The sequence below is a fragment of the Nicotiana tabacum genome, chromosome 12, assembly GCF_000715075.1.
Source record: "Nicotiana tabacum cultivar K326 chromosome 12, ASM71507v2, whole genome shotgun sequence".
Taxonomy (NCBI): domain Eukaryota; kingdom Viridiplantae; phylum Streptophyta; class Magnoliopsida; order Solanales; family Solanaceae; genus Nicotiana; species Nicotiana tabacum.
In genome coordinates, this window is record NC_134091.1 from 2,076,787 (window position 1) to 2,093,189 (window position 16,403).

The following is a 16,403-nucleotide window of genomic DNA, read 5'->3' on the forward strand; positions in this document are numbered from 1 at the left end:
AAGTCAGGAAGGAACAAGCGCGAGGCTAGTGTCAAGAAAGATATCCCCAGCAAAAGGAGATTGACAAAAGGATTGACGAGTGTCAAGAGGGATATCCTTGCCGAAATCAAAGGTTATTAAACTTCAAGGCCAAGGCCCGTGGACAAATCAAGAAGAGCAATGGGCATGATTTGGGAAATTCATGCGAGACTAAAAGGTCGGGGAAATGCCAGTTTCCGAGCTATGCCACAAAAGAAGAAGGATATCCCCAGCAGAAAGGGATCATCCCCAGCAAGTTTTTGGAACGCAGAGCAGGGAAGGAGAAAGGGAAAATCCATCCCCAGTAGGAGTATCACAACCAACCACCACAGTCAAACCTTAAAAGGAAATGGCATTGATGGCGGAAAGGCATGCCATAAGGGAGATTATCAAACTGGGGCAGAAAATTTTCCTTTCATTTAGAAAATTTTCTGAAAGTCAGATACCCATTCGGGGAAGAATAAAGATAGCACCAGTCTCAAGGGAAGTGGTCTTTGAACCAGTTTTACCCCAAGCATAACAAGTTTTAATAAAGGAAGTTGTTCCCCAGCGGACAGAACAAAGGGATGAAACTTGTGCTCGGAAAAAGCAAAAGGCCAGTATCATTCCCAGCAGCCTTCAGAAGAGTGAAGCACTAGTTTTGAAGGAATCAAAATCTCCCAGCAGTGTTATCCTCAACAGCGTTATCCCCGACTGATAACATTTTATCCCCAGCAATGTTGAGAGAGAAAAGTTTTGAAGGAGGTAGTTTTTGAGAAAAGGGGAAGAAAGGAGATTCCCCAATAATATTATTCCCCAACAGGTAAGTAAATAATTCCCCATCCGTGTTATCCCCAGCAGTCGCGGGGAAAGACAACACGAGCTTTTAAAGGAGAAAATCATCCCCAGCAAGGCCACAAATCGGCCACCATTTTAAAAACTGATAAAATTTTCTTTGCTTGAGAGTTGAAACAGGAACAAAGCAGCGCAAGGGAAAAAGAAAAGAAAAAAAAAAGAGGAATTACCAAGGTACGTTTCTCAAACCTTTGATCTTTATATTTTCCTCCTAGGATAAAAGTCCTAGTCTGATGAAATTTTCTCCTGAGATATCAAATCTTAGTCCGATGAATCTTTCTCCAAAGCTCTAAAGGAGCTTGATTTATTTTTAAAAGTATTAGAGTTGAAGTCAGGAGCCCGCCTGGAGAATGGAGGTGTTAAAATTTAAGAAATTGTTAAAGTCAGGAGCCCGCCTGTAGAACGGAGGTTGTTAAATTTTAAGTTGTAGAAGTCAGGAGCCCGCCTGGAGAATGAAGGTGTTAAAATTTAAGAAATTATTAAAGTCAGGAGCCCGCCTGGAGAATGGATGTGTTAAAATTTAAGAAATTGTTAAAGTCAGGAGCCCGCCTGTAGAACGGAGGTTGTTAAATTTTAAGTTAAAGAAGTCAGGAGCTCACCTGTAGAATGACAATTTAAATTTCAAGTTTTGAAGTTGGAATACATTTCAGTCTTTACATTTAAGTTGAAGAAACTGGGTTCATCCGCCCTCGAATAGGATATTTTGGGTTCATCCGCCCTCGAATAGGATATTTTGGGTTCATCCGCCCTCGAATAGGATATTTTGGGTTCATCCGCCCTCGAATAGGATATTTTGGGTTCATCCGCCCTCGAATAGGATATTTTGGGTTCATCCGCCCTCGAATAGGATATTTTGGGTTCATCCGCCCTCGAATAGGATATTTTGGGTTCATCCGCCCTCGAATAGGATATTTTGGGTTCATCCGCCCTCGAATAGGATATTTTGGGTTCATCCGCCCTCGAATAGGATATTTTGGGTTCATCCGCCCTCGAATAGGATATTTTGGGTTCATCCGCCCTCGAATAGGATATTTTGGGTTCATCCGCCCTCGAATAGGATATTTTTTTGGGTTCATCCGCCCTCGAATAGGATATTTTGGGTTCATCCACCCTCGAATAGGATATTTTGGGTTCATCCACCCTCAAAATAGGATATTTTGGGTTGTTGAAATCAGGAGCCCGCCTGAAGAGAGGAAAGACGTTTTATTTTTTAAAGTTGTTGAAGTCAGGAGCCCGCCTGAAGAGAGGAAAGACGTTTATTTTGCAAAGTTGTTGTTGAGGTCAGGAGCCCGCCTGAAGAGAGTAAAGGCGTTTTGTTTTTAAAAGTTGTTGAAATCTCGCCAGCCTAAAGAAAGGAATGACGTTTTAGTTTCAAAGTTGTTGAAGTTAGGAGCCCGCCTGAAGAGAGGAAAGGCATTTTGTTTTTAAAAGTTGTTGAAATCTCGCCAGCCTAAAGAAAGGAATGGCGTTTTAGTTTCAAAGTTGTTGAAGTCAGGAGCCCGCCTGAAGAGAGGAAAGGCGTTTATTTTGTAAAGTTGTTGTTGAGGTCAGGAGCCCGCCTGAAGAGAGGAAAGGCGTTTTGTTTTTAAAAGATGTTGAAATCTCGTCAGCCTAAAGAAAAGAATGGCGTTTTAGTTTCAAAGTTGTTGAAGTTAGGAGCCCTCCTGAAGAGAGGAAAGGCGTTTATTTTGCAAAGTTGTTGTTGAGGTCAGGAGCCCGCCTGAAGAGAGGAAAGGCGTTTTGTTTTTAAAAGTTGTTGAAATCTCGTCAGCCTAAAGAAAGGAAAGGCGTTTTATTTTTAAAGTTGTTTAAATCTCGCCAACCTAAAGGAAGGAATGACACTTTATTTTCAAAAGTTGTTGTTGAAATCAGGAGCCCTCCTGAAGAGAGGAAAGGCGTTTTATTTTTAAAAGTTGTTGAAATCTCGCCAGCCTAAAGAAAGGAATGGCATTTTATTTTTCAAAGTTGTTGAAGTCAGGAGCCCGCCTGAAGAGAGGAAAGGCGTTTTATTTTTAAAGTTATTTAAATCTCGCCAACCTAAAAAAAGGAATGACATTTTATTTTCAAAGTTGTTGTTGAAGTCAGGAGCCCGCCTGAAGAGAGGAAAGGCGTTTTATTTTTAAAGTTGTTTAAATCTCGCCAACCTAAAGGAAAGAATGACACTTTATTTTCAAAAGTTGTTGTTGAAATCAGGAGCCCGCCTGAAGAGAGGAAAGACGTTTATTTTTCAAAGTTGTTGAAGTCAGGAGCCCGCCTGAAGAGAGGAAAGGCGTTTTATTTTTAAAAGTTGTTGAAATCTCGCCAGCCTAAAGAAAGGAATGTCATTTTATTTTCAAAGTTGTTGTTGAAATCAGGAGCCCGCCTGAAGAGAGGAAAGACGTTTATTTTTCAAAGTTGTTGAAGTCAGGAGCCCGCCTGAAGAGAGGAAAGGCGTTTTATTTTTAAAGTTGTTGAAATCTCGCCAGCCTAAAGAAAGGAATGTCATTTTATTTTCAAAGTTGTTGTTGAAATCAGGAGCCCGCCTGAAGAGAGGAAAGACGTTTATTTTTCAAAGTTGTTGAAGTCAGGAGCCCGCCTGAAGAGAGGAAAGGCGTTTTATTTTTAAAGTTGTTTAAATCTCGCCAACCTAAAGGAAGGAATGACACTTTATTTTCAAAAGTTGTTGTTGAAATCAGGAGCCCTCCTGAAGAGAGGAAAGGCGTTTTATTTTTAAAAGTTGTTGAAATCTCGCCAGCCTAAAGAAAGGAATGGCATTTTATTTTTCAAAGTTGTTGAAGTCAGGAGCCCGCCTGAAGAGAGGAAAGGCGTTTTATTTTTAAAGTTATTTAAATCTCGCCAACCTAAAAAAAGGAATGACATTTTATTTTCAAAGTTGTTGTTGAAGTCAGGAGCCCGCCTGAAGAGAGGAAAGGCGTTTTATTTTTAAAGTTGTTTAAATCTCGCCAACCTAAAGGAAAGAATGACACTTTATTTTCAAAAGTTGTTGTTGAAATCAGGAGCCCGCCTGAAGAGAGGAAAGACGTTTATTTTTCAAAGTTGTTGAAGTCAGGAGCCCGCCTGAAGAGAGGAAAGGCGTTTTATTTTTAAAAGTTGTTGAAATCTCGCCAGCCTAAAGAAAGGAATGTCATTTTATTTTCAAAGTTGTTGTTGAAATCAGGAGCCCGCCTGAAGAGAGGAAAGACGTTTATTTTTCAAAGTTGTTGAAGTCAGGAGCCCGCCTGAAGAGAGGAAAGGCGTTTTATTTTTAAAGTTGTTTAAATCTCGCCAACCTAAAGGAAGGAATGACACTTTATTTTCAAAAGTTGTTGTTGAAATCAGGAGCCCTCCTGAAGAGAGGAAAGGCGTTTTATTTTTAAAAGTTGTTGAAATCTCGCCAGCCTAAAGAAAGGAATGGCATTTTATTTTTCAAAGTTGTTGAAGTCAGGAGCCCGCCTGAAGAGAGGAAAGGCGTTTTATTTTTAAAGTTATTTAAATCTCGCCAACCTAAAAAAAGGAATGACATTTTATTTTCAAAGTTGTTGTTGAAGTCAGGAGCCCGCCTGAAGAGAGGAAAGGCGTTTTATTTTTAAAGTTGTTTAAATCTCGCCAACCTAAAGGAAAGAATGACACTTTATTTTCAAAATTTGTTGTTGAAATCAGGAGCCCGCCTGAAGAGAGGAAAGACGTTTATTTTTCAAAGTTGTTGAAGTCAGGAGCCCGCCTGAAGAGAGGAAAGGCGTTTTATTTTTAAAAGTTGTTGAAATCTCGCCAGCCTAAAGAAAGGAATGTCATTTTATTTTCAAAGTTGTTGTTGAAATCAGGAGCCCGCCTGAAGAGAGGAAAGACGTTTATTTTTCAAAGTTGTTGAAGTCAGGAGCCCGCCTGAAGAGAGGAAAGGCGTTTTATTTTTAAAGTTGTTTAAATCTCGCCAACCTAAAGGAAGGAATGACACTTTATTTTCAAAAGTTGTTGTTGAAATCAGGAGCCCTCCTGAAGAGAGGAAAGGCGTTTTATTTTTAAAAGTTGTTGAAATCTCGCCAGCCTAAAGAAAGGAATGGCATTTTATTTTTCAAAGTTGTTGAAGTCAGGAGCCCGCCTGAAGAGAGGAAAGGCGTTTTATTTTTAAAAGTTGTTGTTTAAATCTCGCCAGCCTAAAGAAAGGAATGGCATTTTATTTTCAAAAATGTTGTTGAAGTCAGGAGCCCGCCTGAAGAGAGGAAAGGCGTTTTATTTTTAAAAGTTGTTGAAATCTCGCCAGCCTAAAGAAAGGAATGACATTTTATTTTTCAAAGTTGTTGTTAAAATTAGGCGCCCACATGTATAACGAGAGTAATACTTTTCAGTCTTTACATTTTATGTTTCAGGCGCCCACCTGTATAACGAGAGGAATACTTTTCAGTCTTTACATTTCATGTTTCAGGCGTCCACCTGTATAACGAGAGGAATACTTTTCAGTCTTATACTTTAGGTCTTGAAATCAGTAACCCCTCCGGAAGGCAGAAGGTTACAACAGGAATCCCCAGCAGGAAACAATAAAAATCCCCAGCACCGGGAAGCAGAAGGTTGCAACAAGAGGTCCCAGCACAAGTTCAAGCGCATAAGTCAAAAAGAAGAAAGACGCGTCTTGAAAGAAGCGTCCTGTGAACATTAAATTATGCCCAACATAACAAATCTGATGAAGAAAGTCGTATCCCCAGAGGAACCACCGAAAAGCTTAATGAAGGAGGCCATATCCCCAATAGACCGAACAAAATGATGAAAACTGGTATTCAGAAAAGCAAAAGGCCATTGTCATCCCCAAATTCTCGGAAGAAAAGCACCAGAAGAAACACAAGCCGACAAGAAAGCAAGGCAACAAGAACAAGTTGAAGATAGATGAGATCTTATGATCTGTAGTCTAGCCTAGCTTCTTGTTTTCTTTTAAGCACGGTGTAACAAGGAGATCGGTAAGCAGTGGTAATAGCATGCAACAACAGTAACACTGCAGTCCCATGGTAGTCCCAGCTACCAAAACTTCCCGAACTACATTAACCTGATTCCCCTTTAGCCAAGGATATGTAGGAAACCTTTGAAACAAAGGTTCGGTTAAATCTTTTTCAAAAAATGCTTCACACGGAGTACTCGGATGGGCAAAAATCGCTCACTTTATCTTTGCACGAAAACCCTTCGTGTCTTCGGGCAAAGAGGGGCAGCTGTAAGCACGTGATTTTTTCCCTATGAGAGAATTACTCCCAAAAAATCCAAAATAAAACAATTTTCCTTTGTGTGCAATTTTAGAATTTTTGTGGCATTTTTGATAATTATTTGTATTTCTATCTGTGCATGTTTATTGGTTAAATTAATAAAAAATTACAAAAATATGTCGCATTTACATTTAGTATTTATTTAAGTTTGTTTTACAAAATCATAAAAATAATGTACGTTGCATTTTTAGCATTTAACGTCTAAATAGTGTGATTTTTATAGTTAATTGCTATTTAAATGTGCGATAATTGTTATTTGGATAGATTTTTGAAGTTATAACAGATTTTGAATCAGGGCAGTAACAGTAGTTTTCGGGGTAATACGGGAATTAACCAATTGCAGATTATTTAATTATGGTGGGGGGCAAGACGTAATGATAAAAGCAAAAAGGAAAAGGTGGATAATGATGTCTTCTTTTCAAAAAGAGGGAACAAGGGGGCCCACTTTGACTACTTTTCAAAAAGAGGGAACATAGGGGCCTACTTTGACTACTTTTCAAAAAGAGGGAACACGGGGGCCCACGTTGACTACTTTTACTAAAGTAAAAGTATGGGTAATAATAAAAGTTAAAGGGGAAAGAGGTAAAAGGGGGTCTTGCTTTGTATATAAGGGGGGATGATGAGATTGAAAAGAGAGGAGAGTTTTGGAAGAGAATTGAGAGATAGAAATTGAAAAACAAAAGGAGAGAATAAAAACTGAAAAAAGATCTTCTACTTTCCTTCATTGTATGAAATCAGCATTAATTGCTATTGTTTCATCGAAGCTTGAAACTTCTTTCTTGGTTGTAGTCTCTTGGGTTTTCTGCTATTCCTACTGTTACTGGTCTATTCCTGTGTTGCTGGACTGTCGTTGCTGTGCTGCATTGTTACTACTACTGCTGCTTCTCATCTTTATCTTCTCTTGTTTCCAATACCAGGTACACGACTGTAATACTAGCTATTGCAAGTTAAAACTGTGGAAGCATGAATACACATGAAGAATGGAATTTTGAAGTTTTAATTTCGTTTTTTCTTTCTTCCTTTTATTGATTGTATTTAGGTTATTTCATGTATTACTGAATAATAATTGGAATGAGAGAAAATAACATAAGTTAGTCTTTAATGAATCGGCTCGGCAAAACGGGTTAATTCGCTAGTTATGAAGGTTTTAAGATTATCAACAGTAGGTTAATCGTAAACAAGTAGCTAAATTTAGCTAAGGCATGAATTTGAACTAAATTTCATGAATTAGGCATTAAGGCATGATTTGAGTTCAAACAAGATTAGAAGAACGTTTAAGTTTAATAAACTTTCTAATAAGCTTTAGTAATTATGGTTAAATCTAGTTTCAAATGGTTCTGAATAATTAATCTCAATAATTTTTTATAACAATGCGAGTTTTAATCTAGCTATATTTGATTCTTTTGAATATTAGTTGTCGAATTTTATTTTTATTTATAATTTCGATTTTTTTTTTTTTGTAAAATTCCTTTTCATCAATATTTGTATTAATCTAGCAATTAGTATGCCATGCTTTCTTAAATAAATAAAAAGGCTCGTAATTAATTAGGATTTTCTTTCTTTATTTTAGAGACTAATTTTAATACAAAAAATGTAGTCGCTTTAAGATTTGTCCATTTAAAATAAATGAGATGAGCCTCGCCTAGTAAAATGTATAGATTGCGGGGCCCTCACAAATGTATGCATTAATTACTTAGAACATCGGAGTTGGCCGTCTAGAGAAATTTTACGGCTTTTCCCAAAACAACAATACGCTAGTCGTTCTAGGCGCGTCTTTAACAAATCATTTTCTTAAATATGGGTGTGCATTTATGTAACCCAAATCCAAATCTCAACGGAGTCGAAATGTGTCGATAACCATGTGTGCATTGATTGCGACGTGGTATGAAATACGTTTTCACAATGTTGCAATTCTCCGTAAAATAATAACAATAATAATAATAATGAAAGCGGTAAAGAGTTAAAATCCGCACATAAGCTCATAATTGTATAAAAAATCAGATAAACAAGCCGAATATGACAGTTGACCGACCGTGCTAGAACCACGGAACTCGGGAATGCCGAACACCTTCTCCCGGGTTAACAGAATTCCTTATCCGGATTTCTGGTTCGCGGACTGTAATACAGAGTCATTCTTTTCCTCGATCCGGGATTAAATTGGTGACTTGGGACACCCTAAATCTCCCAAGTGACGACTCTGAAATAAATAAACAAATCCCTTTTCGATTGTCCTTTAATTGGAAAAACTCCTTCACCCCTTGCGGGGGCGGAAAAAGGAGGTGTGACACTGATCTCCCCCTCTTTTTTGACATAGAGTATCTTAAGGTTGTCCCTCTCTTCCGTGAGCTTCTTGAGCTCGGCCTCACATCGAGCAAGCTCGGCTCGAGACTTTGAAAACGCTTCTTGATGGAGCGTCATAGCCTTCACAAAAGGGAAAAGTTAGACTCAGAACGACAAGGATAAAGAACATGCGTAATTTTAAAGGTAGAAACTTACTTTTTGAAGAGTCACTGGGCCTCATCAAAAATAAATAAGGCGTCAGGATCGGGACCATCCTCGATCCTCGCAAGACACTCCCGAAAATGTCGCTCCCTTCATGGGTCGTTCCCACATTAGAAGTCCTCATGACCTGGGCATCTCGGAATTGCCCTTCAGAGAACACCGGGTCCGGCGGCGAATCATCTACATTGATTACCCCAAGTGATACACTTGGGATATTATCATGTCTTTGAAGGGCCTCAGAGTTAGGCTCTTTGAGCTCACCCACCAAGTGTCCCTCGGGACGAGGCACACTTTTTCCACCTGATGGCACGGGGACTTTGCTCGAGCTCCCCTCCGAAATTTCTTCGGCTCGAGATTGAAACGCATCTGCCACCATCGGTTCAGCAACCTTTGGAGCGTCAATGTTTCCTCTTTTTTGAGATACCAACAGGCAGTCGTCATCTTCTCCCTCTTCATCCTCATCCCGAAGACGTTGGGCCATTTTTGGAGATAGGACCACGTATCGGCCTTAGGCTTTCGATCCTTGATTTTCTTTGACTTCGGGGAACTTGTAGGCGACCCTCTTTTCTTTTTCTTTTCCTTCACAGGATTTGGGATTTCATCTTCACCGGGCGGGGGCGGCCGCATAGCAACGACGTCTCCGAGGGCTGCATAACGAAAAAGTAAGTACTCCACTAAGAAACATAAACATGTAAATAAGAGAACTCACCATGGTTTTCAGCTTCCCATCGACCCTTGGCTAAGTCACGCCAACAATATTCTGCATATAAAGAAGTGGAGGCCAGTTGCCGGACCTAACCTGCAAGGTCCGGGACCGTGCGAGGAAACCAAGGAACAGCTGCACCATCAGAAAATGATTAGATCGGGTAAAGGATGAGATCGAGAAAGAGTAAGAAAAGCAAAATATTAAGTCATTATCGATAAATCTATATTTATGTTTCATGTTCCATTCCTAGGGGAATGGCACCCTCTCAGCGAGGATCAGATCGGAGGTCCCGATTCGGACAAACCGGCTCATTCATCCCCGGTCCTTGTCCTCATCGATTCTAGAGAAAAGAGATTTTGAAGATCGATGCTGGAGCTTTATCAGACCACCTCGATAAAGGCGGGGGCTATATAACATGATCAGGTGGTCGAGGGTAAAAGGCATCCCCTCGACCTGGACCGAGAAATACCTGATCAAATTGATGATGCGCCAAAAAGAAGGATAGATCTAGCCAAGCGTCACCTGGTATTGTTGGCAAAAATCGAGAATAATTGGGTCTATGGGACCCAGTGATAGATCTACGGGACCCAATGTAAAAGGGTAGGTATACACTCTTAAGTATCCTACCTTGTGGGTGGTGATGTCCTCTTCGGGGAGGGGATCACCCCATCCTTATTCTCCCAATTGCAATCCTTTTTCACCTGCTCAAGTTCATCTTTAGTAATCAAGAAGGTGTATCGAGACATGGCGCAGGTTTATCGATTTTAAAATCTGAAGTTATATCACATGGCCCGGGAGTGCACTCCTCGATACGAGGTGGCACCACTGTTCTACCCCTGGCCGACCGCGATGATGAAGAAGCTTTCTCTTTCTGGGGAACGGTCTTAGATGTTTTAACCATTGTTGTTGAGAAATTCAAAAGAGGAGAAAGAGTAGATGTTGTAGCAAGGGCAAATTGAGAAGAGGGTGACCTCAAAGAAGTTGAAGGAGCCAAAGAGATTTTAAGAGTGATTTGAGAAGTAAAGTTTGCAAAAATTATGAAGTTGGCCTATTTATAGAGGCCGCTTAAGCGTTTTGGGGAAGCCAAATAGCCGACCATCAACTGTTGATGGCCTTGGGAAACTGTGCAGATGCGACCTTTCAGTCACTTTAGTCACCGACGTCACAAGATTGGCATCATGATCGAGGCATCGAAGGGTTGAGAATCAAATCGTTTCTTATCATTTTATTCTAAGAAACGCGGGGACTATTTGTATACGGTCAAAATCATAAGAGGCTCGAAGACCTAAGTGCTCGAGGAACATCGGAGCCAAGTACGACAGTGCCGTTATGAGTTTGTTACAGAAGGACAAGATTCCCGCCACGTCCCCAAGATCATGGCGTAAATGCCGGAATTGATTTGTACGAATTACTACAAATCCGTACTAGGCGGTTATACAACTGTCCCAATAAGATTCCTTACTGTAAATAGAAATGTACCTTATTTAGGGTTTCCCTATTATATAAAAGAGACCCCAATCATTTGTAAACATCATCAATCATTGGCAAAGAATATACTCTCTTACTTTTTCGCTCATTGTTCATCAGAATTGTCCTTTAGCTTTATTATTCTTGCCTTATTGTCCTTGGTCCATCTCGAGGTCCTTTTGGCTCGAGGTCGATACTGCCTAGCAATATTGGTTTGATTTACTCATTTCTTTCATTTATACGCTATACTTCTTGATTATTAATTAATATTGAACTAAATCACATATTTTTCAAATTAAATTTAATTGTTACTCGTATTTTCGAGGTAAACAACTTTTTATATCATCAGTAAATAAAAATTAATTCTATATGAAATAATAATAATAAATTTAGTTGATTGCATTAAAATATTAGATACAAAGGCCGTCACACTGACAAAATACAAAAGTGGCTGGTAGGCTAAACCTAATTGTATTTGCTAGCCAAAAACTATATATATTATATGCATAGAATACACATATATACAAAACGAATATATATATTTTGTTGGCTATTACTTTTTGGGAGGTTAAAAATATACATTTCTCAATATATTAAATAGTATTTGAACCAAACTGCGACTAAAAGTTTTTAAAGTCATTTGGTAACAATACCCATATTAATACTGGTCTAATAGCTTTTCGTGTTTGCTGTTTTCGCAGAAGTTTGAATCATTTATTGCTTAGATTAGAAAATGCATCTAGATTATTCTCCATATTAAAGAAAAAATATTTGCATTCTTGAAACGATCGTGTGACCAAAAGATTAATGGTTCAAGTCACAAAGAAACTCTTTTGCGCAAATATAACATGTCAGTACATGCAATACACTAATCAGATTCTTTCTCGGACCTCACACATAAGAGAGAGGTAAGTACACTCTACTGTTAAGACTTTCATCTTTATAAAACCTCGAATTTACAATAAATTACAACCTAGCATGATATTGGAAAGATTTGTATTCATAACTCTAATTTTCATCAAAATGAAAATGAATATGAAATGTTCTCATATTTGCTGCAAAAGTGAGTTGGTCCAGCAGATTTATGGACTTGATTTTGCCTTAATAATTCACAAGTTTTCAGCAGGAAAACAACAACAACGACCCAGTGAAATTCCACTAATAGGGTTTGGGAGTATAGTGTGTACGCAGACCTTACCCTACTCTGAAGGGATAGAGAGGTTGTTTCCGAAAGACCCTCGGCTCAAAAGGACAAAAAGACAAACGGAGACAATATAAGTATCACCACAGAAATCATAGGAAGAATAGGAAACAACCTATTTTTCCTGCAATGCGAAGCAAACAGTCAATGCGGAGACACGTGCAATGAATTGACTCGCTTTCGTCGAAAATTACAACGCATAAACAAAAACAATTTTTATACATAAACAAAATATACAAGAGAATACAGGTTGAAAACCAAGTGTGGCATTTTCGGATATTTTTGAATCCCCTTGTCAAAAATCCTGGCTCCACCACTGTACAGTATACACAATCTCGACTGTTTGACTCACAAGAAATAAAAAAGAGGAAAACAAAAAGATTGAAATTTTACAAGGATATACAATTCCAGCTAAGTCAGTAAGTACAATTTTTGACTTTGCATTGTCAGTATGGAATCTGCTCAGTTTTAGTCATAAGCTGTAATATTGATTTTGCTTTCCTTTGTCCTCGGTCAGTTCCCTCTTTCCCTATCTCTACTAAATGCTCATACACACCATACTGTAGAGCAGCAAGCATAAGATTTGAATTGTGTGTACTTAACTCAAGAAGCACAGCTGCTGAACATTCTTTGTTCTTTGGAGTACCATCTCTAATCAAATTTACAAGAGTTTCGATGAACGAAAGCTTTCCAACTTCCTGTCTACCTTCTGGATGTGTCGTTAGAACTAACAATATGGATAGAGTCTCATCAACCATGTCTAAATGTTTTTCCTCTAGTAGTTGAAGTAATGGTGCTACAATCCCGGCTTGGATCGCTATACTTTTGTTTGTGTGGTTGAAACATAGATTGAAGAGTGCAGTTATAGCATCCTTCTTCCCTCTGATTGTCCCATTTTTCAATAGATCAATCAATGGCGGGATACCATTTAACGAACCTATAGCTACTTTATTTTCATCAAGCATTGATAAACTAAACAATGCTGCTGCAGAGTTCTCTTTAGCACCAACACTTCCATTTTGCAATACCTCAATTATTGCTGGAATGGCGTTTTCTTTGGATATAAGTTTCTTATTTGATTCGTCGATTGACAAGTTTAAAAGAGCTGTGACAGCATGCTCCTGGATTTTGGAATCCGGATAGGACACTAATTGCACGATTGATGGGATTCCTCCGCTGTTAGCAATGAAAGTTCTTTTCTCCGGATTTTCTTTTGATAGCATCCGAATATTTGTCACAGCCTTTCTCTGCACTTCTAAATGACACGAGGATAAGTCTTCAATCAACGACAATAGTTTTTCATCACTTCCAGCAGAAGGACTTTCGGGGTTTGTAGAAGCCTGCTTTGTTGGAAGTTGAAAGTTGTTCTTCAAACACCATTCCTCTATTAAATTCTTTAGAGCAAAGTTTGGTGCCAATGACAAGTGTGTCAAAGTTTCCCCTGTTTTCGGACATGTACGATGATTAGTATCCAACCAATGCTGTATGCTCTCTCTTTCATATGTCTGCAACAGATAACAAGTTGGAAACAGAAAAGTTATTAACACTTCACTAACTCAGCTACTATACATAGATAACTTGAAGAATTTTCATGGATCAGTTCACTAGTTAAACATTCTTACACGAGTGTAGAAACCCTAACCTGATTCTGATACTAATTGTTACGGAAGATTGTGGGTTAACTAGCACACAATTATACACGAAGCAAATAGAAAAGAAAAATAACACAAGGATTTAATGAGGTTCGGCTAAGCCTAATCCTCAGGGCAGTATACTACAAAGAATCTCCAACTACAACCCTTATACATCTCAAGTAGTCCTAAATCTGTAAGAGAATGGTTTTCCCAATCCTACGGCAGACAATAGGTTTTCATTTCTCAAATTTATTAGAACAGTGGGTTTTCCAAACCTATAGGCAAGGGAAAAATTCAAGAATAACAGAGCGAAATGTTCTTACCTGTCCAGTTGAAACAATAACCGGGTCTGTCATAATCTGTAACGTGATCGGACAGAGGAATTCATTGGGGATCGCCAAAGAAGTGGATTTCTCAAGAGCTTTGGGAATAACAGGTTCGTCAAAAATACCAGTTTCTTCCATCCCTGCTAACCTTTTCAATTTGTTTAAAAGATCTATGATTTGTTGCGTGCTCTCAGCATTCTGTGCTCGTCTTTCTTTAATCACTTTTCTTATTGATATTGTTTCAGCCTTTAGGTCCTCAACAGTATGCAATTCCAGCTTGTTCGCGAGCCTCTCTATGCTAGCACTATCTGCATTTCTGTCATTCTCTGTGGATAATGATACCATTAGATCCATTGCAAGTTCCATATCTTGAGTATCGATTCGTTTCCTAGCTCGTTTGAATTGAACGAGCATCAACTCCACCTGAATGTATCACATCATGAATATATTATTCACATTGTAAGCTGCAGTACTATCATATCAGCAAAATAGGTACAGACTGTTCTACTCAAGAATGTTAAGTAAACTAAACATTTGGACATTACGAGCAGGTAACTTTCAACAAAACGATAGCAAAAGGGAGCAATCTCAAAAAAGAGTTCCTAAACAATTGACTCCATCATAAGATCCCATCGTGTATCTAACAGCGCACCACGCAAAATGCACCTTCAATTTATTAACCAGCTCAAGAATGCACCCTTCTTACCTTTTTTGATATAGAATAAGATGAAGGATGACTAGTCTATATCCTGTATCGATCATAAAATCACTCTATAAATAAGTCAATTCTTTGTGACCTCGTACAATTCACGATATAGACTTTGGTCTAACTATATGCCCATTCAGCTATGCTTCCATCGGCTCATCTATGAATAAATAAACAATGTTTAACAGCATTATATCAACTATTATGCCTCAATCTCAAACTAGTCGGCTATGTAATCCTCAATTACCACTCTACTCTATTTGGCCCCTTTCATCTAATTCTTTAGAAGATAATATTGTGATTCATAAAATTGATCTTTAAAGGATCTGACCTGTTCCTTCTCTTCATCTGAAATTCCAAGTTCTTCATAAGGCATACCATCCAAAGCATGACTTAATTTTTCATACACAGAATGAAATCTCCGCATTACAGCCTCGCTTTCTAAAGCCTGCATAACAATGTACAAAACGATAAATAAATCCCCGCAACATATATTCGAGACACATAATATAATTAAGAGTGGCCTTTCTAATAGCTTAAGCTTTTAAATGAGGTGGACACACAAATTAGCATGGTACTAGAGCATGCTGGAGGTCTTTAGGTTCAAACCTCCTCGCCACCCATAATATTTTCACGTGTTTGGTCCATGAAAATGAATCAGGCCCAAACATGAAGGGGCGCCTTGAGACATAATATAATTATTCAGTAATAGTTAAAAACATAGTATCTCTCTTAATCTTTTTGAGGTGGTTACACAAATTGACATTTATCACCTCCTACCAAAAGTAAAGCATGATGATAATACGCATGAAAAAAGGACAGCTGGTGCACTAAGCTTCCGTTATGCGCGGGATCCCTGGAAGGGCTAGACCACAAGGGTCTATTGTACGCAGTCTTACCCTACATTTCCGCAGGAGGCTATTCAGAATTAATAAAACAAAGAATTTTGCTAACCAGGTAAAGTTTGCTACCGCCATGACAAGATTTTAACAATTTCTTAGCAGAATGGAATGCCTTCTTCATCTTTACCAAACATTCAATACCCGATTCAGGAATTTGCTCTTCAAAATCTCTAATTTCTTCCAAAAGAGGTAATAAAAGCTTCATCCTTCGAACAAGATTACGACTTTCTTTTCTTTGAGTCCTCCTATATTCAGCATAAGAACTTACAGTTTGAATTATACCCATTAATTCATAAACCAATTCTCTTTTATCTTGTGGGCTAGTTTGACAACTTGATCCATTTTCTTCCTCCATTGTAAAACCTTGATTTTCAATATCCTTTTCCCCAGCAGTTACCATTTGTAAATTAAATTAAACCCCCAAAAAACAAGCCCTAGAATCCAGATCAAAAAGCTATGATTTTGGCTTCAATAAAGGTTGTTTTTTTGGAGGATATAATTGGGGAGAGAAAAAACAAAACCCTTAATTAATTTCGATGGAATTTTCAGGCTTTGATTTTCTCTTTTTCGGTCAATGTTCTGTCTCTGCTAATTTTACCCGCGTTACATGCGGGTGTGGATTAGAGGAGAAGAAAATAGGAAAAATATTTTTGCGGCTTTGGAAATGCCAAGATTTTGAAATTCCGTTATCTTAGCGGTTACCCTTTATCGCGCTTTAATTCCACGTACAATTAATATATTGTGTTTTTTTTGTTTAATTCCACGTACATTTCCACGTATATATGTGTGTATATATAAATATATATAAATAATTTTTTTTTTTATTTCTCACCCGGTATTCGGTACCCACATTGGGGCCCGACTAATCCGGATTCGCGCCGGGAA

The 16,403-nt window shown here is 38.4% G+C and overlaps 1 protein-coding gene across 1 annotated transcript; it reads right to left on the bottom strand.

Annotated features, from left to right (window-relative positions):
- Positions 1–12,116: 12,116 nt before the first annotated feature.
- On the bottom strand, positions 12,117–16,201 carry LOC107806662 (U-box domain-containing protein 15). Its single transcript, XM_016630864.2, has 4 exons — positions 15,571–16,201; positions 14,948–15,064; positions 13,908–14,333; positions 12,117–13,455 (listed from the first exon to the last, which is right to left on the bottom strand). Exons 1-4 carry the CDS (start codon positions 15,916–15,918, stop codon positions 12,397–12,399), a joined length of 1,950 nt encoding a protein of 649 aa, XP_016486350.1. The 5' UTR covers positions 15,919–16,201; the 3' UTR covers positions 12,117–12,396.
- Positions 16,202–16,403: the final 202 nt, after the last annotated feature.